This window comes from Lathamus discolor, chromosome 1 (assembly GCF_037157495.1).
Source record: "Lathamus discolor isolate bLatDis1 chromosome 1, bLatDis1.hap1, whole genome shotgun sequence".
Lineage (NCBI taxonomy): Eukaryota > Metazoa > Chordata > Aves > Psittaciformes > Psittacidae > Lathamus > Lathamus discolor.
Window position 1 is genome coordinate 76,344,269 of NC_088884.1, and position 26,142 is coordinate 76,370,410.

The window sequence follows — 26,142 nt, forward strand, 5'->3', positions numbered from 1 at the left end:
ACTTATCATATAACATTTACTTGTTGGTTGCTACATCAGCAAGCTGTCCTGTGTGCCCATTTTAACAAAGTTGCAGATTTGTAGCCTCAAGAATGGAACATATCATGAAAGCACGGTTTCACTTTTTATGGCTGTCTTTCATCTGGAGAAGAGCGATTACTTCTGCTTCTATGGGAAAGGCTGTCTGTCAAGCACGTGTTTTCATTCATGCACTCAGAGCAGTGGAGATGAAATTGCTGGGAAAGATAAGTAAAAGCCACTGGTGTTACCTTGCTATTGGAAAAGAGCCAGGTGGTGTAATCTGCTAGTTAGAGTAATATGAGATATGATCTCCTGGATACTCAGCATCTGTTCTGTTATCAGATTTGTGCTACCTTCCCTTTCCCCTATTTTCCCTGTCTCATCTGCCTTGCACTTATTAGAAGGCCATGTGTTTGCTCTTTAGCCTGACCTCCTTTTTTTTTTTTTTAATGGGAAAGGCTTCTGCAGTGCACACAGTGTGTTTTGACACTCTGTCTCTCTTTGTTCTGAGACAAAGTTCTGATAAGAAGCCGTGCAAAAGTAGACATTTTTAGCTTGTCCCTGGCCTAAAGGTCACCTCTGTCTGGTTCATGCAAATTTGCAATCCCTGAGGTAATGTTAAGGCTTTTACTTTAAAACAAACGTGAAAAAAAAAAAAAAGGCATTATTGTCATGTCTGTGTTTTGGACAAAGCCATAAATCCAGCTTGGCATGCAAAGAAAGGGCAGGCTGTTGGCACAAAACACTGCCAAGTCTCCCCCAAAAGGCTCATCAGCCTCGGCTTGCTTTTGAAGGGAGGTGGGCCAAGTCTTAGGTTCTGCTGCAGGAGGCTTTCACATCTCCAGTATGACTTGAAATTGTATACAAGACTTGATGCTGAGATGTCTGTAGCCATGCATAAGGCATATTTACCTCTTAAGTGTCTGCTAAATTTTCCTTCCAGCTGAAGAACCCTTGTCTGAAGAATGGTCAGATAAATTTGGTCTTAGGAGTACTCATTGTTAGACTTTGCTTTAGTAAATTTGCTTAGTGAATGCATGCAACTTTACAAGCTGTATTGCTTGACAAGTAATAGGCTGTAAGCCACGTTGGCTGAAAATGTTGGCATTTCTCATCAAATAATAAATTGTTAACTTTATTATTCAACCACCTTTGCTTAAGAACTACTCTGCACAAAGTGGATTCTACCTTATTCTGTTATGGCGGCAGGACTAGGTAGGTTTATTGCTGTCAGTGATGGAGGGTGAAAAATGTGATACTGCCCCATTTCCATTAAAAACCATGAATACACACAGAATTTACTCTTGTGCTGAGGAAGAACAAATAACTAAATTGATACCCCAAACAGGATGGAAGAAACCTGCCAATTTTCTGGAAAAAATATAGGCATAAAAATTTTGTAGTTTCTTACAGTTTATTTCTTTAAGGTCTTAATCCTGTCATTGAGATGTGTAGCTTATGTTGTACTGACATATATGGCATAAAATCTTTCTTGCTGAATTGTTCACTCCTCATACATTGCCAAGTAGTGCAAGTCTTTTCCTTGGGCTCCTTCCCTCTAAAAAGTTTTTGTCAGATGCAAAATGTTTTGGAAAAAAGCCTTAACGTCAGTGTCTTGCCTACATTAAGTGGAAAGAGGGCATTAAATGATCAGAGGCTTATGTTAATGTTCTGAGTTGTTCATGCTACCCACAGGAAAGGGAATCTAAGAGATTCTGATACGGCCCACTTGATTTTTCCAGACATGCACTGTGAGCAGTGAGGCTTCCAAGCTCCTTTACTGTGGATAAATATTGCACTGTATATTTTCAGGACAATGAAAAGATTTATTTAGCATATGGCTGACCTGGATTGTCATCACTGGCTCAATTGACCTTTATTGCCTTGGGACAGTGGTAAGATTAGGAGATGCTATAAATAGCTGTTGCACTGTGGGAGTGGCATCACAAAAATGCACTTTACACAAACAGACTGTCATTTTGCTTTGTGGGGGATGAGTCTATTTGGCTTTCAAAAGGAGATCTCTCCTTCAGATGTTTTTGTCCTCTTCTGAATCATTGCAGCTGAAGCTGTGAGATTGTTTCAGCCACCATCATCAGGTGCTAAAATATGCAACACAATAATGTTATGAAGCCTTATGAAACCTATTGTCCAAGTGCAGCTGAGCTTTATATCAGCAGTGTACTGTGCTTCTGCCTAATGGTTCACTGTTCCAGGTGGATACAGCAGGACAGCGTGCCTCTAGGGAAACAGGCAGTGTTTCCTTCAGCACTCGTGTGGCTCCAGGAGCATTTCTGGTCACCATCTGTGAATTGTGGGAGGCCATATCTGTGCCTCAAGAGCTGTTAGAATGACTTTGGACCAAAAAGAATTGAAATACAAGTAGAAAGAAGCTGTAATACCTTGAGGGCTGCTGTTATGATCAAATAAGGTCTTAACATATGATTCCCCTTCCTGACTACGTAGTGTCCTCATGTCCTGTTGTAGTCAGACACCGAATGCATGACTTTTCCCAGCCTATAAACTAAGTAAAGGCAACAGATGTTGCTCTCTTCATATAAGCTCATATTTCATTCCTACAATAAAGGCTATTTGGAAGTATGTATAGATTGATTCAGCAGGTTCAGCTGGTAAGTAAGGAATAGGTGTAACTAATGAGGACTCCACTGAAACTGGCAGACAGAACCATATGGAGTCCACTGGATTTGATATTTCAGCTTAGTGCCAGATGAGTAACTGATCTTCATTAAACAGTAATTTTCAGTGATCAGATTACTTTATTCTTTTCCTAAACTGCTTTAGCTGGGGATGTCATTCAAGCACCATTTCACCCAAGCTGAAATTAGATGCTGTACTGGCTCTTCGGGTTTCTGGGGAAGGGTGGTGTGGATAATTATGTTGGGTAATTATGCTGGATATACACTCTATTTATTTGTTTGTTTGGTGTTTTGTTTTGTTTTTTGTTTTTGTTTTTTTTTTAATATGCAGGAAAGCAATCTCCAGGTCAGGCCTCCAGCACTTGGCTCCTGTGCATTCTGTCAACATTGCAGTCTCCAATGGACCTGTGAAGGAACCAAGGGCAGCCTTAGAATGGACTGTAGGTATTTGGTCTTTTGGCAGTTAATTTGAGCAGTATCTCTCACTAGTGCTGTCTCCATCCTTAAATCAACATAAGACATTGTATTGCTATGAGAATTAGTGCTGGTCATTAGGAGCATGCTTCTATTATGAAATCAAGCACAAGGGAGAGATGGAAACTTGTAGAGACTTGAGCAGCACAGGACAGCTGTTCAGTTTTTCAAGCTCAGGACCTGTCCTCTTACATTTGGTCACTGCCTTCTTGCCGTCCAAACAGGGACTGATTTTAGCACAGCAGGGTTTTTAACCTCTGCTCGATGGGCCAAAATTTAAGGCTGAAGACCCACGTCAAGTTGACTGGGTCTGTAGAGTAGATAATAGAAATATTTGACTGGGTCTGTAGAGTAGATAATAGAAATATTTGCTCACAATGCTTTGTAGGTAGGGCTAGATATCTTCTGGGCCCAAGCTGGTTTGTAGAAAGACAGTGTTTCCATCTCTGCCATCTTCCTTCTGTTGTGCTTCTGGACTACTATATACGAGGCCTGTTTAGAATAGAATATAATATTTCAGTTGGAAGGAACATACAGCTATTATGTAGTCTAACCGCTTGACCACTTCAGGGCTGACCTAAAATTAAAGCACTTTGTTGAGAGCATTGTCTAGATGTTGTTAAACACTGAGGTTCAGGGCATCGACTGCCTCTCTGGGAAACCTGTTCCAGTGTTTAACTACTCTGCCACTACAGAAATATTTCCTAATGTAAAGTCTGAACCTCCCCTGGTACAGCTTTGAACCATTCCCATGCATCTCCCATGTGGTTATGCACTGATATGTGCTAAGAATAGTTTGAAAGCTTACACAGAATCCTCTTGAAAGGCCAAAGATTATAATGGGTAGCAAATGTCAATAAAGAAAAAAAAAGTAAGTTTTAAATACTAATGTTTAAATTCAAAGTTATATTTGGTAGAGTGAAAAGATATTTAGATCAAGATGTTTTGGAGCCAGACATGAAGTTTTCATGTTTAATCACTAGAAGGCAGCATTAATCAGTGCATTTTGTATCCCCATCTATGTCATCCTGCTCTTCAGTGTTTCTGAGGAGGATTCTCCAAGCACCCATGATGGGAGAGCTTTCCAAAGTCTAAATGACATGAACATATACTGTCACTTGACTTTGCAGTAGAAAATGTTTGCTCACTGTTGTCTTCACAGTAATAAGTGGAATTCCCTGGCTATAGTCTCCACTTTTGCTTATTCCTTCAAGGTGATTTGCCAGTATCAGATGGTCTTGTGAAGAGGACACTGATACAGAGAGCGGGATTTCCATTCTCTGCTCTGCCAACTTACCTTCTGAGTGAGCTCAGATGAATTCTTTTACCTCTTGATACCTCAGCCTCTCTCACTGCAAAATGGAGATGAGGATTCTGATACCTCTGAAGCCCTTTCACAATAAGAAACAGTATGCCTTTATTATTGCTGTTGCTACTATCATCCCTGAGGTTTCTTTTTTTCTAACAGACTTACAAATGCCCAGTTTCATAACATTTGCTACACCTAATGCAAGTTAACTTGTAGCTGTTTTGTCTAATTTAATGCTATCTTTTCACAGCAGGGCCATAGGAAATATATTCTCTGGAGTATGTGATGTTATAGCCAGAGGGGAACTCAGAATATGCCTTATTATAAAGGAACCACCTAAAATGCCTGTCCCTGTGATATGTTTAAGCATAGCCTCTTCTCCCACCCTCCACCATTTTAGGCATCACTCCCATGTGTTAAATGATAAACTAAGTAATTCTAGCCAAGATTTGGGCTGAGATTCTAGCCCAGTACTGATTGAGCCACCTCATACAGTGCCTGTGTACCACTGGGGATCTAGATATTTGTATATATTCATGGTGCCATTTACTCCTAAGGAAAATAACCATGAGCTTTTGTACAAAGTCATCCTGCAATTTCCATCCTAAGTACTGCCTTCTAGGTCTTGCTTTGTTTGGTGCTTACAAAAATCTTGATAGCCACTAGGATGTTCGTGTGTTGAGCTTCCTGCTGGTCAAATATATCTTATTTTGTTTGTCTGTAATGCATTTGTCTGTTGATGTCTATTTCTCGCCTTCTTCCTAAGCAGGCATTTCTGGCCCATGACCACAAAATTTAAAACCCTGGTTATGCCTTGTAAAGAATCATTTGAAGACATGCAGCATCCATTCGTGGAGTTCTATGAAAAAAAATGTGAGACTGATTTGTGCTTTGTGTTCTGTGAATGCACAGTCAGAGTTCTCTGGGTGCAAGCTGAATGTTTTTCAAATGAGAAATATTATAACCTTATACCATAAATTGTATGTGTAAAAGAAAAAGAATCTTGTACATCTTAACAGGAATAGAAAATTATGCATTGGAGTAGAAGCTGAAAATTGGCATTTAGCAATATATGGAAGCAGGGTCAGGCCCACCCAGAAGAACTGTAAAAAGCACTACACAATTACATATGTATGGGGTAAGGAAAGCCAGACCTCATCCAGTGTTGAATCTAACAGGAATATGAAGGGAATCAAGAATGATTTCTGTAGGCATATCAACAGCAGTAGGAACACTGAAAAAATGTTAGGTCACTGCTGAATGGGGTAAGGGATGTGGTAACAAAGAATCTGGAAAACCCAAAGTGCTCTATGTTGTGGGTGTTTTTTAATGTCTTTTTTTACCGTAAGACCTACCTTCAAGAATGCCAGGTCCCTGACATCAGTGACTGAACCAAGGAAGACTTACCTTTGTAGAGGATGATTCAATTACAGAAGGCTCAGGTTGAACATACAGAAGTCTATGGGGCCTGATGGGATGCACACATAAGTGCTGAGAGAGGTGGCTGATATAATTGCAAGAGCAGTCTGCTGTCTTTGAAAGGCCATGATGATCAGAGGAGGTTCCTAAGGACTGCAAAAAGGCAAATGTCAATTCTGCCTTTAAGAACAAGGAGGAGGATCCAGGGAACTCCAGACTCATCAGCCTCACCTTGATTCCTAGGAAGGTGTTGGAGCAAATCTTTCTGGAAGCCATTTCCAAAACTATTAAGAACAAGAAAGTGATTGAGAGTGGTCAGTATGGATTTATGGAGAGGAGATAATGCCTGGCAAACCTGACAGCCTTCTATAATTAAATGATTGGCTTGGTCATTTAATGAGGGGATGAGGGGAGAGCAATGGCTGCTACGTTGACTTTTGCAAGGCTTTCAACACAATCTCCCATTACACCTTTGTAGACAAACTGATGAAGTATGGGCTAGATAAATAGACAGTGAAAAGGCCTGTGCTAGTGAGGTATTTATAATTGGTGAATGTGACTTTGCAGTGCATTATGTTCTGGGTCTTTTTAGCATTAGTCAGTAGTGCTGTTCATTTACTTTCATGGACAGTATGTGTTTATAAGTGCTTAGTGATGTAGACTTCAGATAATTAACATGCATTTAATATGCTAATGTGTTTTACATAGGATGAAATATTTCTCTCATTAATGTGGATAAATGCATTTCTTTTCTATGTGAAAGGTTTGGCTTCTGTATCATCAATTCCTAAAAGCTATATTAATTTTTACACTGAAGGATATTTCCCTTCCATTAGAGTTTCTGCACGACTAAGTTTTGTAACTGGGAAGTGAGTATTCAGTTGAAGAGATCTACGTTATCAGACACTCGCATGGGAAAGGAGAACCCTGCGGTATGGGTATCCATTAGTCACATAAAAACATGTAGAGGTGCTGGGAGCTTTAGTTCCACTTAAATAACTAGTGCTGAATGCAAGCTCCATGCATACTTAAAAAACTGCAGAAATTTTGTGTGTGGATCACAGGAAGCCATGTGTTCAGAATCAGTAGTCCTACCCCGCTGTTGCTTTTTCATTGAGGTTTTGTGAACTAGTATTCTTTCCAGAGAGACTGAAACAGAAAAAAGAGGGTTGTCATATTTCAAAATGGTGGCCTTCTCTATTTTTTCCCCCAGTATTATAGAGGATGCAGTAATACTACAGAAGATGCCCTTCTTGAAAACAGGTATATTTTTCCCCTTAACTTCAGTCTTTTTTGCAGCAAAGCTTTTGTCAGCTGAAATAATGGTTCATGAGAACCTAGGGAATCATCATCTCAGTTGATAGCATCTGGACATTGCTCCTTTGTGAAGACAAACATTGTTATTCTGCTTCAGCATACAGATGATATTTTAGATGATGGTAGTCTCAAGAAGACAACAAAGAATACAGGAGTAGGCAACTGACTCAGCGATGTTGGAAAGCTTGGTGATGGAAAAGAAAATAGCAGAATAACAGAGAAAGTGGTGAACTAGGCCTAAAAGTTACACGTCCAAAAATAGTTCTGAAAGTTGGAGCCTATGTATCTGCAAGTTATTTTGAAATAATGATATAGTACTGCATCTGCACAATGGGGTTTGTTGTTTTTTTTTTATGTCCATGTATTACATTTGTAATTTGTAATTTGGTGACTTCTACATGAAGAATATTCTGAAATTAAAATGTGCTAAATAGAGAATATAATTCAATGGAAAAAACATTTAGGACATTGCCACTGTTTGCAACATAAGCATTACAAACTCTGGAATTTCAGATTTAAGGGTAAAACACAAGCCAAACATGAGACACACACATTTGGGAAAAAGACATCCAAACAAGCTTGTTTCTGCTTAATAGTGACATATGAAGAAAAGGGCTAAAGGTAATTTTTGCTTACAAATGTTTTTAATTAATTTTAGATTGATGAGCACTAACTTTACACTAATAAGTTTATCACCCAAATGTATATTTGTAAGAAGATTAATCTCTGTCACTGGAGTGTTAACAAGGGGAAAATATTCTTAATGGCTTATTTTAGGAATCTGTCTTACAATTTTTTTCGCGGAAGGCCAGTCACAGCAGGAGTGTTGGAATGCTTCATTCTTCCTATTACAACTGGAGTTACAATTCCTTTGAACTAGAAAGCTGGACTGACTGATGTGTTTGTTTGAATATCTGTAGCTGCTTGTCATGGCAAATTAAATTACTCGGGTTTATCTGTATTGCTTTTGAAACCATGCAACCATGCTGACTGCAGCCTGAAGAACAGTGAGGTATAGAGGTACTTAAGGGCTTTAGAAAAACGGTAATACTTACTCTGTCATTTAGTCATGATGGGGCATTTAAGAGAAGAAATATAGCTGAATTGGTGAAATGTGCACAAGTTATGATCACATACATGTAATTACATTGTTCCCAAGCTCCTAGCCCTTGAATCCCTATTTCTCTCTCACATCAGGGAGAGGAGGGATTGTGTGTGTTTTTTGTTTCATATGCAAGGAATGTTTGCTGTACTGAAATTATTTTTGTTTGCTGTTAAGGTGGTAATGGATCAGGAGCAATCAAATGAGAGGTCTCCATGTGGGAGAGCGTATTGAGTTCATGTGTCCCCTGTGAGGCAGACTGCATTTACTAGGAAAGCACTGCTGCCTTTGCTTCAGTGAGCAGGTCTTCACAGGACATTGAGTTCCCACTCTTGCAAGGCTGGGAAGCCAGGCAAGGAAGGAGAGTTCTCAATTTTCTTTTTAACAGCAGAATATTAGGCTATGGTTGTTGCTGTTTTATCCATGATGATGGACTGTTCCTTCAGTACATAGCAAGTCAAAGCAAAACATGTCAGACTAAAAGCGTGATTTGACAGATCAGTTAAACTGCTTTAACACCGAGCTGGTACTAAAACCATCTGGTCCCACTGAACCAACCTTTAACCCACCACTCCTTCTGTCAGATCCAGCAGTTATGTTGTCCCAGGGTGAGTCATTTTGTCTCACTGATTTAGTAGATAAAATTTATCTATGTTTTGCAATTAGTTAGGCTGGTTCATGTGTAGCTTCACAGCCACTAGCTCCAGCATAAGGAAAATAGCAAAAGCATGAGACTGGAGTTTAAGGGGTAAAGGACAGAAAGAGGATGACTGCCTCTTTGGTAGCTATTTACTCCTAAAGCCAAACAAAGATGTCAAGTGCAAAATAAACCAAGCTTGCAAAGTACCCATGAAAAGGCTGCTGAACACTGAATTCACAACTGTTGTGGGGGAAAAAACCTGTATCAAAATATATAAATGATGATGTAGCCTTTATTGTGCTTTAATTTTGTGTTAAACCGGAGATTGTGCCAGACGTGGTCCCAGAGACCTTTTGTCAGGTTATGTGTTAGTAGATGAAGTACCCGTTTCTCCCGCACATTGTGAAATACCGCCTGTAAATTTTGGAGTAGAAAATGCTGACTTTCTGAAGTCAAAATTCTTTATAGAAACATATCGATTTTTGTAAAAATTTACTATTAGAACTGAAAGGAAAATTGGGTTTAGAAAAGGTCAAAGCATTTTCCTTTGACTATATCATCTTGGTTCTCATAAACAGCAATTCAATGTCTCATCATATAAATGACAGTGCCCTGTAAAATTCAAAACAGTGAGGTTCAAATAATTCCCTTTGATCTTATTGAGACAACGTAATCGACAGGCAAAGCTCTTCTGCGAGAGGATATTTCATCTTGGGAAGTCTCAGGTCTTTGCTGTAATTCAGGATGAAAGGAGATTTTTTCCAATATCAATTTAATGGAATTGAGAGTTTTGACATACAGCATTGTGAAATTGTTTGTGGCAGTAAGTATCTGGAGGTGTGCCACTTACAGCATATCAGGTTATTTACATTTTTATCATCTAGTCTTGCCAGAACTCTATCATAGCATGAGCTACAAAGGTCATCCTTGTAGGCTACTTACTGATTTTATTTACACTGGAATGTAAAGTCAGATGTGAATCTATGATACAGTCTGGAACGGTAAAGAACAAAATCAGTCAAAACTAGGTTATGGAAATAGGCCACTTTATCTTTAGAAATCCTGGATGGCAAGTTATGTGGACATGGTCTGAATGAAGTGATGTTTAATCTATTTTTTTAAGATAATTTTGATTCCTCATTAAAACCTATGTCCCAAGAGCTGTATGCTTTCTCACTTAGCTTTAACAGCTGATCCTTCCCAAACATCTCTTCTAATCTGTGAAATTTAACTCTGTTGAGTTTGCACTGTTTTGTCAACAAAGAATGTGTTCAGGTCAAGCACCTTTTTGAGCTCATAACCTCCTGCTTTGGTCCTCTTGTCTGGCTCCTCACAAACTAGACAGGAAGTTCGTATGTTGGGCAATACTGTGGACATAGTGATCTTATTAGTATGCTGTAAAACTGGTGCAGTTCTTGTCAAAGAAAATTACTTTACTATAAATATAAACCTGAAGGGAAAGAACTTACGGTCTGAGTAATTTACCATCTGAGTAAGTCTCAAAGAATTTCTTAAGCTAGTTCAAGTCCTCAAAAATTATTTTGTATGATAAAAATCCTCACCTAAACTATTGTGCACTGAACTGTACAGTTCAGGAAAATCTCTGTCCCAAGGAATCTATAGTTCAGGTAGACAGGCAGACAGAAGGATGAGAAGAAATGGAGGTATAGCGCAGTGCCACTAAATGAAGTCTAACTAGGGTGCAATGGAATTAGACTGGAATCCAAGTCTCACTTTCATTTAGCCCCTTGTGCTGAGGGATAGCACTAAGTCTGACATCAATGGGAACATCTCTGATGAAGTTAGACCCGTGGACAGGTAGACCTTGTACCAGAAAACCTCCGATGTTGTTCTTGTTGTCATGATTTATTTGAAGTGGGCACCATAGTTGCAGTAGGCACCACATGAAGACTTGCACAGCTTTTGGCTACTGTGGATGCACTTGTACTCCAGAAGGCAAAGGATTTTGTGACTTCTGCTTCTCTGCATTACCTAAGAAATCTGCACAGCAAGAGAAGCTTTCTCATTTCAGCACTTTGAAGCTGTCAGTGGTATTTAAATTAAATTATTTTAACCAAGATGGCTATTTCAGAGCATCCTGCTGTCGGACGCCATCTGTTTGGTAAGCGTCATCATTTGTGACTTCTGCAGTGTGGGAACCAAATGTCAGAGACTGTCAAAGCATTTTCCGTCGTGCTCTAATTCTGGCTGAACAGAAATCCTGTTTATTCACTTTGCTCAGGTAGTGTACAGTAGGATTCTTAGGCTTTTTAGTCAAGCCAGGATTACGGTCAGGAAAACTTTAGACTTCATACAACCAAATTTCCTCAGAACTAGATTTTTTTATAGAACTGAGGTACAGTTTTGGTCAAATGAGGCTGTCAAAGAAAAATCAGATGTTAAGATGTCGATCACTACTAGCTGTGAGTGTGCTAGGTACATTATTCTTTTCTTTTTTTTGAGAGTGCTCTCAGTGCAAGTATCATTCTTTCAGGTATAAAATTGAAGTCTGGTCTCTCCTGGCCACTTAACTTTTTGTTGATGTTTTCCTAAACATAAAGTGTTGATCCAGCCATTCTAAAGAAAGCAGTTTTCCTTATCTAAAGTATCCCATTATCCTAAAGCTATAGTTAGTATGTTATTTTGCACTTCTGGGCCTGGTCCTCAAATATTTGGTCTTCTCCGGTTCGAAGTTCAGTAGTTGTGGTTTTTATCCATCTCTTTTGATTTTCTGTTTATTTACAATTCTGTGTATATGTCATGCTAGAGTCTCAGTTAAACTATGCAGCACGTGGGAAGAACATGAGAGCAAAGTTTCACTGAACTCTACATAAAAATACTGTCTTTCTGATTGGTGACACATTATTCATTGTATCATCAACATCTTTTAAGCAGTGCTGGTCTCCCGGGGTGATACTGTTATGGCTTTTGGCTTTGTGTTGTAGAAAAACAAAACGACGTGATTTTGTGGTGAAAATCAGATCTTTTTTTTTCCCCCTCTGTACTCACGTAGCTGAGTTTCACAAACCAGAATAACAATCATCTTTCCTCAGGAAAATGCTGTGAATGGAGAGCATCTATGGCTGGAGACAAATGTTTCTGGGGACCTCTGCTACCTGGGGGAGGAAAGTTGCCAAGTCAAATTCTCAGTGAGTTATTTCCACTTTTTCTTCTTTCTTTTTGAGGTAACAAGCCTGACTTCAGACTAATACAGCACTCAGACACTTGGGAGCTTGGACTGTTTGCTGTTGTTGATGCCTGTGCTACAGAAAGAATGTAAAAGGAGCAAAAAGCTTCTAGTTGAAGACTTTGTTGCTTGGGGAAAAAGCCCTAAGGATTTTTGTGTGACCCAGATTATGTACACAATGAGAATGGATTTAATGAGTATCTTTATTGACGTGATAAGGGGAAAAAAGGCTAGAATATTGAGATAATTCAGAAATGTTCAAAGAAAGTAGCCTATTTTATTTATATGCACAAATGTCTCTGAGAATAGGATCTGATCAAATTTTTGTGATTTTAATCACTGCAAGGACTTGAACTGAACTTTCCAGACTCTTGAACGCACTCATTAGTGTGCTCATATTCCAGTGTTTGGCTTCTTCTTTTCAAGAATATTTGAGGTCTGCCTTTTCGTATTGAAGGTTTTGATCTCTAATTCATGTGTATCTCTTCTTTGACTGGGGAGTTATTTTTATACTTCCAGTCTGCTTCAGCAACTCTTCACCTAGTATTTTAGTTAAACTGCTTCAGCAGAAGAGAAGAAAAAGACCAAACCCATCTTATACTGTACCCCTCTTAAACTGGTATTTAGGAAATATGGTGAGACAGTAGGAAACCTGTGTTCAAGCCCTTGCTTTGAATCAGTGCTTAAGGGAGCATCTGGCCTTAGACTGCAAAGTATAACTGGAGTCCCTGTTCTCTGGGGTGTTTCTGGATACTGCCTGTGGCTCTTCACCATACCATTTTTTTTGCCTTTGTTCAAAAAACAAACCAAACCCCAAGCTCAAACTTCAGATCATTTGATCCAAATCAGAGCATTTTGATTCACTAACCACCTCCAGTTTTTGGGGCCCTTTGATCCAAAACACTAGTGCTTTCCATAGCTCAAATTTAATATTCACCCCCCAGAACTTCTCAAGCAAATTAGGATCAAGCCTGGGAAGTCTATGCCTGCTTTCAAAGAATACTGAAGCAAAGTCCCAACAGTAACAACCTGTTGATTGTTTGGTGATATTCAAGGGAAGTGGTATTATTAAGCGAAGTATCCCCAACACTGGATACTTTTAAGATTTAGTTGGAAAGAGTGTTGGTCTGTCTTATCCAGGCTGTTTTTTTTCCAAGAAAGGTTGCTTGAGGTTCCTTCCAAGCTGGTATTCTATGATGTGTCATTCTGTGTTTACCCTCTGCTTATACTGGTCTGAAGGCACTAGGCTTTGGCAAAGCTAGAGACAGGATTTTCTTGGCTAAGTGGATATTTGGTCTGACCCAGTATGACTGTTCTTACGGTCTTAATAGAAGTTTGCCTTTCTAAGACTAAGTAAATAATTCCCTGTGAATTAGATCCTTGAAAGGAGCATGGAAATTTAGTAATATGTTGCATATGACTTTTAAGGTTGTGTCTTAGTTTTAAAGGTATATCTCTCTAGGAGCTGGAAGGACTGCTTGCAGTAGCTGGTGAATTAGATTCATTGACTTACACTTTTATCCGGGAATGTTAGGAGACATCTTTTGTGGTGACAAGCTTTTCCAGCCAATAGGTCTAGAGATGTTGAGTCATGTTTAGGAAGCATCAGAGCTTAACTTTGCTCAGTTCTTGATTGCCTGGATTTTGCTTCATCTGACTGAGAATCTTTTCAATTTAAGGTACTAGTATATTGGTTCCATTTGGGAGAAGCAAGATCTGAGTTTATAGTCCCAGGGTATGGGGCTTTCATTACCTTAAGAACTAGAGATGGAAAGCAAAATCCAGTTAACTTTAATAGTGATTAGTTTAACTTGAACTGTCAAGAGGCTAATGCTTTTCCAGTTTGAATCTTTTGAAGACACTGTGTTTTCTTATGTCTGCCCTCGTCTTCCTTTGACTTAGCTCTTTTACATGAAGAATATTTAAAAACAAATGTTTTCAATGGAGAAGTGGTTACAAATAATTAAGCTGTAGCTGCACAGACTTTGCATATAATGTTACCCTATAAAGAACATTCAGAATCTCTGGAATACTAAGATGACATTTTATGATAAATTAGTTAAAAGTAATGGAAAAGATAGCCTCTCACTATAAATGGTTGTAACTACTTGCAATGCCACCAATATTCAAGAATCAAGAGAACAACTTAAAAAGCAAGATATAAAAGCTGCTCATAAGGCACTATCTTTGTTTGCTTTTTGCAGATTTTCTTCTTAGGGACGGATTACTTTATATTGTTTCACTTTTCCTGGGAAACACAGAGACTAAAAACACACTTAAAGCTAGCACATCACAAAACACATGAAAGCTTAGTCTTATACGATACCATCATTCTTCAAGTGAAACATTCGAACAACACTCCACATACCATAAGCACGTACAGATAGGGTGTAACTAGATAATTATGAGACTTATGAGACTCAGTAAAATTATAATAATTTGCAATAATTTATCTATAATATGAGACAAAGCTGTACTTCCTGTTTCTTCTAGAGTTTATTTACAGTACACTGAAAATTTTAAACAAAAAGTTTATAAGAGATTTAAATGAATACGAATAAATTGGATGTAAAAGTCTGAAGCAAATCAGTCTCTACTTATTATGTGCTTAATAAATTTTCTGTTCCTCAAGCACAAATTTATAAGTCAAACTTCTATGGAAATTAATTCCATCTGGCTTATTAAATTGAGTAGATGCAAGGAATAATAGTAAATATATTTTCTCTCTCTCCTGGAGGCAGTCTCTTGCCTTTGATATGCTTTGGTTAGGGGATTCAATTGGAATTACCTTAAAAGCCCTACTGAAATTAATAAAACTAACCAGCATAATTAGGTTGAGAATTTTGTCCCTGCTGTAACATTTCATAATCATTAAACAACATTCTGTGAGAAGGTTATCATCCTCCGCTAAATCACCCAAGTACCCAAATATTTTTTTGCAATGCAGTGGTCAGGCCTATCTAATTAAATATTATATGATAAGCATGAAATGACAGACTGTTCTGAACTGGTCTGAGTTCTCTGATTTGCATGTGTGGTGTTTCTCCTCTTTTCACTGTCTCTGCTCATCATCTTCACAGGCTGCTCCCTTTTGGAGTGGTGATCTGCACTGTTAACAACCTCATCTGCTACTTAAAGGGAGCCCTTTACTTCTAGTTCACAAGCTGGAGTACTGTGGCTCTGTCTTTTTCACAAAGTCCAACTCTAAACTGGAAGAGCTGCAGACCGTTCTTCAGTATACAGAACAGTGGAGAGCACCAAGAGAGGGAAAAAAATATATGTTGCACAAGGAGCGAAACATCTCTTTTTTTACAGCTTTTTTTTTTTTTTTCCCCTCTGGGAATAGCGCACCTCTATGCACACGCGCCTCCTTTTCCTCTTGCAGAAATCTGCTCTGCGCAGGAAGTGTGCTGCTTGCAAGATTGTGGTCCACAACGCGTGCATGGAGCAGTTAGAGAAGGTAAGAGGTTGCCATCTGCTGGAGCCTGATGTGGGCAACGCTTACTTAAGTCAGGCTTCAGAGCCGGAAAACACCATATGGCAAGTTGGTTTTCATATCTGTTTTACCAGTATATTTGTTGGCTTTAAATTACAGCTTATGTTTTCAAGTATATTTCTTTAAACCCTGTGAACAATTAAAAAAGAAAAAAAGGCAGAAAAACCACCCAAAACCCAAGCCAAAACCAAAGCAAGATCCAAACAACAAACCCCCCACCTCCACCATGGAATACTTCCACATTTTTTGTTTAAAAAATAATTTCCCTCTACTTCTAGGTTGAAAATTGACGCTAGAAAATGCAGAATCTTGTCATGTACAAAATAGGACTTTCAAAATTGCTCAAATAACCCAACATAACTCATCCTACGACAGCTGTATTTATCACAAGCAATGCAGCACATGATGCTACTATGAACATTTTTCACGGTATTTACTAGACTATAGTATTTTCTGCTCAAAACTTTGCTTTTCAGTACCATTATTTTTTTGTGAGCATCTGTCATGCTTCTCAGTTCCTTCAAGGAGCCCTTGTCACACCCAAGCACCTGTAGAGTATCTGTCATTGACTTCAGTTTTCCCCACAGCAATTTGTCTTCATCAAGTTTAACTGGTAATGTGTTAAAGAACTCTCCCCCCCCCCCCTTTTCTTTTTTTGGTGGGATATGTGCAAAGAAATATGAGTGGGAATTTCCTCACTGATTTCATTAGAGCTGCTTTTTCACTCCTGTATGTTTTGCAATGTTGTCCTTCATAAAATAAGTTGATGCATAACAAATTTATAGCAGCAACCCTTTGGAAAGAGTTTTTTCCTTTCCAAGCATTTGGGCTTGTGTTCACAAATGTCATAGTGATTGCCATAATGCCAAGTTGGAGAGGTACCATTTCCACCCCCGATGCTTTTACCCACAGTGAAATTAGCATTAGCACACACTTTCAGCACGAAGTGCTACCAGTGAATTTTTCATGACTTCCTTCATCATCAGCAAGTGCTCACTGACTCTCCATAGTCCAGCGAGCTGGTGGCACTGCCAGCCAGAGAAAATGAGCACTTAGATAAAACCCCATTCTGTTCAGCTTATTTATTCCATTCTGAGGACCATGAAGTTTACCTCTTAGCAGAAGATTTTATAAAGTCTGCATCCTTCTTAAAGCCTGTGGAATTTAAAACTGATACATCAGTCTTCTGCTTGGCCCTCTCTGCAAAGGTGTACATTTGTAAGTAAAATAAACATAACCTGTGGGTCTTGTTTGTTGTGAGGCTGCCGCGACTCGACAACAAAAAAACGAATAGCAGTCCCAGGAGAAAGATTAATATTGCTGTCTTTAGTTTCTTCTTAAGTAATGAGTATTTTGTCTTTTTTTTTCTCCTTTGAGCTACTATTTTGAAGGTTGTTATTAAGCTTATTCATATGGGAAGGGTTGTACTTAAATTTAGGGGAACTTGATCCTTCTATTTTCATAGCAAAAGCATAGCTGTGCAGTTTCCTTAAGTGTTTTATTCTTTGAAAGATAGTCACCTTAAGCTTGAATCTATTTAATTTAGTGTATCCTTAACTCACATACCCTTTGGTCTTTTCCCATGCCTCTCTCCAACGTATTTTTTTTTCCTCTATACACTAGGATTTGCAAAGAGGTCTCACAGAAGTTGGAAGAAGGTCCTATTAACTTTTGAGACTGCAGCTTAAGTCCTCTTTGGTTGCAAATGACTTTCATCAGAAAACAAAAAACCAACAAAAGACCCCCACCAAAATCCTTAACCAAACCTCCCCCCAAACAAACCAAAACCCCAGAACAACAAAAAGGCCAAAACAGATGAAGTGTGTCCTTTTAAGCAAGGGGGAGACAGTTTAAATAGTTGAGCTGAGCAGGCAGCAATAGCATTAGTGAAGATGAGGGTTGTGTAGACATCTAGCAAGGAGAATTATTATGGCATATATTTGCTGGCATCTAGATTAGTTACTTTGATCAGCTATTGAAGTTAATATTTTAGTAGATAATAAGTATTTTGGAAATTTAGCCTAGATCAACATATTGGAATAATTCTCTCTTAGCTTGTTTTCAGTTCTAACATCTTTATTTTAACGCCAGATTAATTTTCGCTGCAAACCAACTTTCCGAGATGGAGGCTCCAGATCTCCAAGAGAAGTAAGTAATGGACAAATGAAGATTGCTCTTCATTTGATTTGTATGCTGATCCATCTGGTGTGGACCTGCAGCAGTGTTTTTAGATTCACAAGAACCTCAGACAGATTATTGGTTCCCAGTGGGACACGTTCTCCTCTCCAGAATAAATGTAAAATGAATTCTAGCTGAAGCACTCCGTTACTTATGCAGACAGAAACAATTTTATCTTTCCGTTGTCTCTTTTTCTATTCATCCAGCTATTCTCTCTTTTTTTTTTAATTGCATTTCTGTATTTTTCTTCCTTATCATTCTTTTTTTTCCTGTATTTCCCTCTCCTTTCACTTACCTATCCCTGCTTTTTTTCTTTTCCCTAGATGTATCTCTAGCATCCTAAGATATCTTTAGTAAAAAAAAAAAAAAAAAAGAAAAAGTAATCAAACATTCAAACCCCTTGTGATTTGCCTCCAGTTACTTTACGAATTCAGCTCCTTTGAAGGTGCTGGATATTTATTGTTATTATTATATTCATATATTTTCCTTACATAGTTAGAAGCCAGTGTTTCAGAAGCACCTCTTAACTTTTATGGTGTTTCAAAAACACCTCTTAACTTTTTTGATTTGCTGGCCAGCTGGCTCTTAGCAGAGGTAGCTCAATTCACTTCCACATCAATGATTTAATGTTGGCTGGTATAACAGCTTGGTGCAAGCATATCCCTTCTAACTCCCTTGCCTGCACAGCAGCAGGGACAGCAGTCCTGCTCACCCTCCTGTCCCTTGCATACCTCTTGCTGCCATTCTGGATGTAAGTAGTCCAAATATGGAGAAAAGGCTGCTTCAATGACTACTTCTTCTTCCCCTCCTTCCCTTCTCCTGCATTGGCTTGTGATTTTTTATGTTACAAGGTTGTATTGCCAAGCAAAGAGTGGGGTCCTGTGTTGTGGCTGAACACAGCAGTGGCAGGGCACTTCTGCGCTCTGTATTTAGGTGATGACTATCTTCACATCATATGATGAACTTCCTTCTTTTAGTAGAAGAGCACCAAGAGAGTAGTCCTGGCCACACTTCAATATGGATAAAGAACACCATCTCATCCTTGTTCCTCCTCCAGTCTTGGCAGTGTCTGGGTTTCCCACTGGGGCTGCTGAATTTTGCTCCAGAGATGATTGCATTGACTGAAAGGAGCTTTGCTTTTGTGTCTGTAAGCTAGTTTCACACAGATGGTAGCACTAAGTTCAAGCTGCCGTTGCTTCCTATGACACATCTTTTTGTCCTTCTTTTGTAGAACTTTGTTCGCCATCACTGGGTGCACAGGCGGAGGCAGGAGGGGAAATGTAAGCAGTGTGGAAAGGTAAGATTTCCAGTGAAGCACAACACTGGGCACTTATGAATTCAGGGTAGCCAGTAGGTCCTTCTAGTCACTGAAATCCGTCTGTCCTAAACACCTGGCCTCTTTTAAGGGCTGATGACAAGCCTGATATGTGGGAGGAGCCCTGATTCCCATGTGGGAAAAGAAATGGCAGCTGCATCTGCAGGAATGAGCGTATCATGTGTTCCTGGGACATGTTGCTTCACTGGCTGCTGAAAATGAGGAGGAGGAAGGCTGTGGCTCCTTGAGCTTCTTTCTTCATTAAGCTAAGCCTGTGCCAATATGGTGTTCTTGTAGTGCTTTCTTCTGTGCCAAAATTGTGATGTCTTATTTTTTTCAGGCTTTTGGAAAAAGAAAGGATGTTGCTTTCTTTCTGCCCTGGCAGACTCTAAGATTTGTGAGACTGTTCCACATTTCCTCTGCTGCATACATTGTAAAGGTTTATTTCTAAAAAGCTATAAGAAGGGGTAAGAAATACCTTACCTACTGGAGACCTTTCTTCTGAAATATTATGCATCCCTGAAATCTGTTGAGAGATATTAAAAAAAAAAAAACCAAACAAAGCAGGGGTTTAATTTCCTTTCTCCAGGACTGTATTATACTTTTTCCTCCCTCTGAACACCAACTAGTTAGACTGTGTCTCATCTCCATGGCACAGTACTTAAGTCAGAGGAAAATCAGATTTGTATCCGGATACTGATGTAGATCACCAGCTACCAGCTGCAACAAGGCATGCATTAAAAATGTGGTGTCCTTTCATGGCCATTAGCATAGGAACAGTGCAGCAAAGCACTTGGCGTACAGCATTCTTGTGGTGTGACTTTGAAATGATATTGCCTTCCCCCTCTGCCATTTTGGCCTGGATCTGCCCTAGAGGCGTTAGTTGATTTTGCAATAGGAGTACTTACTAGCTATCGTATCAAAACCTGTGTTGGGTACATTCATGTGGGCAACATGACTAGTACATCCTATAATTCCTGTCAGCCTTGACTCATATGAGAAATATTCAGTTAAGACTAAAATGGGTGTGCTTTAGTAGAGTTGTTCTTTGTCAAGAAACAGAAAGGGTTAAGGAAAACAACATCAAGAAAATCTCATTATATTTGTTGGTTAAACAGTCTCCTATTACAGCAAAATAGATGCTTGTCTTATGCTCTGCTGTTACATTTTGTACACATCTGAGTGAGAACCATCTTTTATATTCTTTTGTCACACAAGCCAAAGGGAAAAAACCCTATCATTTTTATGGAATGGCAGAAATTTAAAGCAGCAAAAGAAAGCATTATTCATGGAATACTTAGTGATTCTGGTAGGTCTCACTGTTGTGTAATATTAGTCCTATCCCATGGCTGGAATTGGATATTAAGTATTTTAATTATTATTAATAATAATTTGAGTAAAGAGAGTATTTAGAATATAGCTATCTCATGTTTCAAATCATAAACATTCATTAAGGAATCAATGCTTCCCAACATCCTTACGTGGCTTTATTTGTGTTGTAATAATACGTGGCTCTCCTACAGTAATGTTACATGGAAATATCTTTGAGAGCATTAAAAAGGGAATAAATATCATTGGAAAATATGTGCCAAAAAATATTAGTAACCCCAACACTGTTGTGAAAATACTCTTTAAAGATACATACATTTGAGAATATAACCAAACCATCTTGGAGCTAGTAATCCCTATGTGCTCTGTTTGTGTGCATGGGTGTCTGTCTAAATTAATGTGGACTTTGATCCTGGCTATTTAGACAAATGTAATTGTCAGTGAAAGACAGGGATTCAGTTTCCTCAAAATATGTTTCCTCTGGTATGCACCACTGCATATTTCTACAGGAGTAGCTCAAAGCATAGGATTTAATGTGTTGTTCTGGAATTGGCTGTCTGTGAATCAGGGCTAATCAGGTACTGTTAGGTTGATTTTCTCACAAAGGTGAAAAGAATTTTCTATCCTAAAATTTCTAAATTCCTGCAGAAGGCCTCCTTGCATGACCCAGGAACAGTATAGCTGAATTTTTGTCTTCCCTCTCACCGAGAGAAGGCAGAAAAGATAATTTTTGGTGGAATAAAGGGGGGTCTGCATCAAATCTCACTGTGACCTGCGGTCCATCGCTTTATTTAATTAGTTCCTTTATTTGTAAAGATAACTTTCAAATGATTGCTATATTACCTCAAACATGTATCCTTAGGAAGAATTAGTTTACATTTGTAAAGCAATTTTAGGAAGAAGAGTGGTGTTTTATTGCTACTTGTCATTAATATGTTTTTCTCTAATGACTCTCTAAAAGCCAAATGGCTAACTGAATAAATGAAAAACGGTCCATCCAGAACCAGGCAAGCTGCTCAGTCCATATGTTTAAAAGACACAACTGATGGGCCATGGAATTAATGTACTGAATTTAAGGTTTTTATTAGTGGAGGTTTTGGGAAAGAACAATTTCTCCCTTGGTTGTTACAAGGCAGAACAAATCAAAACATTTCATGCCCATGAGGAGCTGAAATAATTTTTTCTTAATATACTTTGGGGAAAAAGGACTGAGATTTGTGAGAAATGTTAAGAAGCACAAGGATAAATGAATGAGAATAGACCATTTTGTCCACCGTCAGACCTCTGTTCCAGCACTCATATCATACTTACTGTTGCTCTGTTCTTGTGCCCACACTTAATGGCAGACTAGATCTGCCCAGCCAGAAGCAGCTGGCCAGTTTGTCTTTGTGGAGCCATTTGACCATGCCCTATTACTAAACCTGAATATGCCTAATCAACATCGTCATGAAGAATCTGTTCTTTAAATTTCTCTGGATGTAAAACCTGAGGCATTAGGGGAAGGTTTTAAAAAAATAGAAAAAGTCTAGGCAGAGATGACACAAGCCTCTTCAGGAACAAGCCTTAGCTGGTGGTGTGGTCCCTCTGCAAGCTGTAGCATAGAGAGGCTTGATAAAAGCCAATGAATAACATACACAGACAACTGCAAATCTAAGCAATGAAGGTGACTATGACAAAATGTTCAGTGAAGCTCTGGACTTTCTGCTTCTCTGTAAAATTATTTTCTTTTCAATTCTTTCTCTGGCTAAAACAAGATTTAACTGAACACAAAAATTTTTGGGCTGTAACTTACCATTTATTGTCTGTGTTTTATGCAAGAAGGGTGTTCATGACCCAGTGGTCTTTTCCAGCCTTAGAATTTAGAGCGAAGTGATAAATCTGCTAAAATTGCATTTGCATTCTACAAAATGAAACTCTTCTATAGGGGAATAAAATCTCACATCTGCTGGTAATGATGGACTTTCTTCTTTTTAAAACTATAAAGAAATATTTTATCTGTTTGATCTGAATTAGACCATCTGAATTTTGGAACTTACTAAAAAGATTTTGGTCTGAGTTAGCTCACTAAAACAATAAATTTAATTTCCCAATCAGAACGTTTCCAGACAGACTTTATAGTCGAGTCCACTCTGTAGTTAAAAAAAAAACAATCCAAAAAATCAAAACCCACCAACAAAACCAAATTTTTGTTTATATTTAGAGCAAACAAGTCTGCAGTGAGAGAAAGTTTTGTTCAACAGAAAATCTGAGTATCTGAATCTGTCAGGTCTGTATAAATCCATTACAATTGGCATTTTTTCTCTATTTCTTCTATTGTTTTTAACTGTAAAATCTAAGAAGCAGCATAAAATTTTGGAGAAGTGTTTTTAAAAGTATCTGTGAAAATGCACCAGTTGAAGAGCCTTCTCTATGAATCCTGTCATTATTTATCCCCCAGAAATCTGTTTGGTGATGAAGAGCTTTGAGGATGAGCCAATGTATCTGACTGGTGAATGGATTTAGCCTGGCACAGTCACCTGTCAAGAGTTAAAGGTGTAAATTTTATTGTAGTCAGGAGGAATTTAATCCTTTTTTCCTGCTTATTCTAGGGCTTTCAGCAGAAATTCTCCTTCCATAGTAAAGAGATTGTGGCCATCAGTTGTTCCTGGTGCAAGCTGGCGGTAAGTGAACAGTACTCGGGGAGACTGGCAGCAGCTCCACTGAGCAGCCACAGTGCAAGTAATTTTGTTTTTCATGGCTCTCGGGGTTCCCTCTCTCTGTATCACCGCCAGTTTTGCTGTTTCTGTTTCTTTCCCTTGAAGACACCATAGCATCACCTGGCTGACACAGGTTCCCTAGAAGAGTCTTGCTGCACAACATAGTTGCTGGTTTACCTCCCATCAGTGCTCTGTATTAGCTCATACAGCTGCATTAGACTAGCTTGTGACGTTCAGTCTTTGATCTGTGTTTAAGTAGGAGTGATTTTTTGTAAGAAGGTGTGGGAAGATGCCTTTAGGGAAGATGATGTTTAGTTATATGTTCCTAAAACCCCATGGTTTGAAGGGCTTGAAGGTGGTAGAGTTGGGAACGTTGCTCCAGTTTTTGTACTGCCACCCTCTTCTTTCTCTGCATGTTTCTTCTTTGTCTTTCCTGGCTGCCTTATCCACTCCACTCTTTTCTCCTCTTCCAGTTTCATAACAAAGTCACCTGTTTCATGCTACATCACATTGAGGAGCCATGTTCCCTGGGGGCTCACGCTGCCGTCATTGTGCCTCCCACCTGGATCATTAAGGTGAAGAAACCTCAGGTAACTGCATGCTGATGTCTGTTTCTGAAGCTGTATGGCTGTGCAGGGCCAACCTGGCTTTGCTGCTCAATACTCCTTCACTAAGGCATGCTTGTTCAATCCTGAAACCCAGCATACATCCATGGTGATTATGAACCTGTATCCTCCTGCCCCTCCATTCAGCCCTTCAATAGATTTCCCTGTCTGGGACGATTAGCAACAAACATGACTTTTGTTCTGAGCAAATCCAGCTCAGATTTGTTCCTGTAACTGTGAGTTCAGTGAGCATATTGCAAGAAAATCCCCTGTGTTGTAGGCAGTCCAGCATGTTTCATTAAATAGAGCTGAGCAAATACAGGGAAAAACTGTTCGCAAACATTGACTTGAACTGCAGTAAGAATTGGCTGTGGCTGAACTGGCATCCCTCTGAATTTGCCATCAATGGACATTTAAACAGTCATCTCTTATTTACATCAGTGCTTGCTGAAAGTCAGCCGTAAGCCCATGTGCTCATTTAGTTGCAGGTAATGAGCATTAGACTTCAAAGCTTTAGCAATGAATGTGATATATCTTTGAGAATATAATTCAGTGGTGAGCACAATAGGGAAAAAGGGATCCAAAAGAGAGCTGGCCAAAAATTAAAAGGTGATTCACATCATGCGAGAAGTATTATTTCTTAATCCCTGTTCAAAAGTCTGTTTTCACTCCAGACTGAACTGAAAAAAACAAACACTGAACTTAACAGGGAGTCAGAAATGCTGGTACAAGTTTTATTTCAAAAGCACTGAGACAAGCTTTTTTATTTCTGAAATGAAGTGTCTGGGATATTGAAGTTTCCCACCCATGCTTTCTTGTAATTTTCCTCCATTGACAGGAATGCTGGTTTTATAGAGTAGTTTTGTGGGGTTCTTAACATCAGTGTGTCCATCCTTGGGAACTGACCCAGGGCTTTCTGTCTCTGTGTCCTGGTTGTCAACAAGAAGCTGAGAAGTTCAGGCTGTAGGCAAGGCATTATGACAAAATTACTCCCATGAAACTGGAAAAAGGTCTTAAGTTGTGACCCTGCTCAGTTTTTATTTTCAGTCTAGGGATATGGGTGCCAGATTTGTGCATGAGTAGCCTTTCTAACAAGCTCGATATCAAAGATGAGGGGGGGAGAAGAGAAAGGAAGTGGAAGTATATATGTAGAATAATCAAAAAGTCGACTGAAAAGACCACTATTTCTTCTTTAGTCCCAGAGAGAGCAGGCAAGATTCCTAGATACCTCCACTCCAAGAAAAAAGGCTTCTTTAGCGCTTGTATTTATTCCCCACACCCTTCTTTCTTTGTTAGTTTTACTCCAGCCTCCTCCAGAGGAATCTTTTTTCCTGTGTTGAAGAATCTGTGCGAGTTCTTGGCAAGAACTTAATCTCCTTGGCTAATTTTCAGCACCTGTGTGATAGCTGTAGCGATATCTGACCTTACTAATAGTAGCCTTTCTTTGATCTTTTAAATTTTAGTTCTATTTAATTTTTAGTGAAAAATAAAAAAAAAAAAAAATAATTTGACACTTGTAATTTTCTTTTGATTCGGCATTTGGCCAAAGCAGGGTATCTTCCTTATACTATTTACAGAGACTTTTCTTTCTTGTCCATTATTTTTTCACAGGAGTTCAAATAAGAAAATAAATATGATCAGTTAGTTATGATTCATGGGAAAAATGCTTTTAAATAAAGGTTTAAAATGTTACACTAAAATAATATATCTATTAGAATTGTGTACCTGAGTCACAAGTAGAGAAGGAAGTACTTCAATCTAATATTCCCTTCTCATCACATCTCAAGTCCTTGAAATTCAGGGTTAGTAGCATGCAAAAACCTTATCTTGAGTAATTGAAGCATTAGATAGATCAAAACGGTATTTAGCACAGACAATGAACATACTGCCATGAAACTTCTTGACAGTACCCACTGCAATATTAGTTTTGGGGTATGAATCCTTATTGCTGTAGAAAATACTGACGCATCTTTCAAATGCATTTTCAGATTTTTGGCAGAAGTCTTGTTTACTTATTTATTTATTTTTTAAGAAATATTTTCTCCTCTCCTGCTGTTTCTGGCCAGCTCTCCTTCTGTGTATTATGACCGTCTTCACCCTGTATGAACATTTGGTAGACACTATAAAATATTCAATGCATTCAATGCATTCAATTCACAGAATACAAACACAATATTCTCAAATTTTTGTAAATTCAGTTAGTAAAGAAATGTTTAAGCAGCAATCTGTTTTTCGTATGTTCCACAATTGGAATAAATTTGGCTAGATTCATTTCATTATAAAATATTTCCTCAGCTCTAATTAACTACTTACATTGGTCACAGGCAACTCCTGGACTGAATTCCCTACTCATATGAAATTGATTTTAGTGATGCCTTCATCCTGTTTGTTGGTTTT

General features: G+C 38.6%; 1 protein-coding gene across 2 annotated transcripts in view; it reads left to right on the plus strand.

Moving 5' to 3' along the window:
- DGKI (diacylglycerol kinase iota) overlaps positions 1-26,142 on the plus strand; it is a 214,013-nt gene that overhangs the window by 74,065 nt on the left and 113,806 nt on the right. For both annotated transcript variants that reach the window (XM_065681455.1, XM_065681464.1), the window contains exons 2-8: positions 3,010-3,118; positions 11,993-12,088; positions 15,512-15,586; positions 17,714-17,770; positions 19,032-19,097; positions 23,033-23,104; positions 23,614-23,730. In XM_065681455.1, the coding sequence (XP_065537527.1) occupies positions 3,010-3,118; positions 11,993-12,088; positions 15,512-15,586; positions 17,714-17,770; positions 19,032-19,097; positions 23,033-23,104; positions 23,614-23,730 (592 nt within the window). The remainder of the gene's footprint in view (positions 1-3,009; positions 3,119-11,992; positions 12,089-15,511; positions 15,587-17,713; positions 17,771-19,031; positions 19,098-23,032; positions 23,105-23,613; positions 23,731-26,142) is intronic.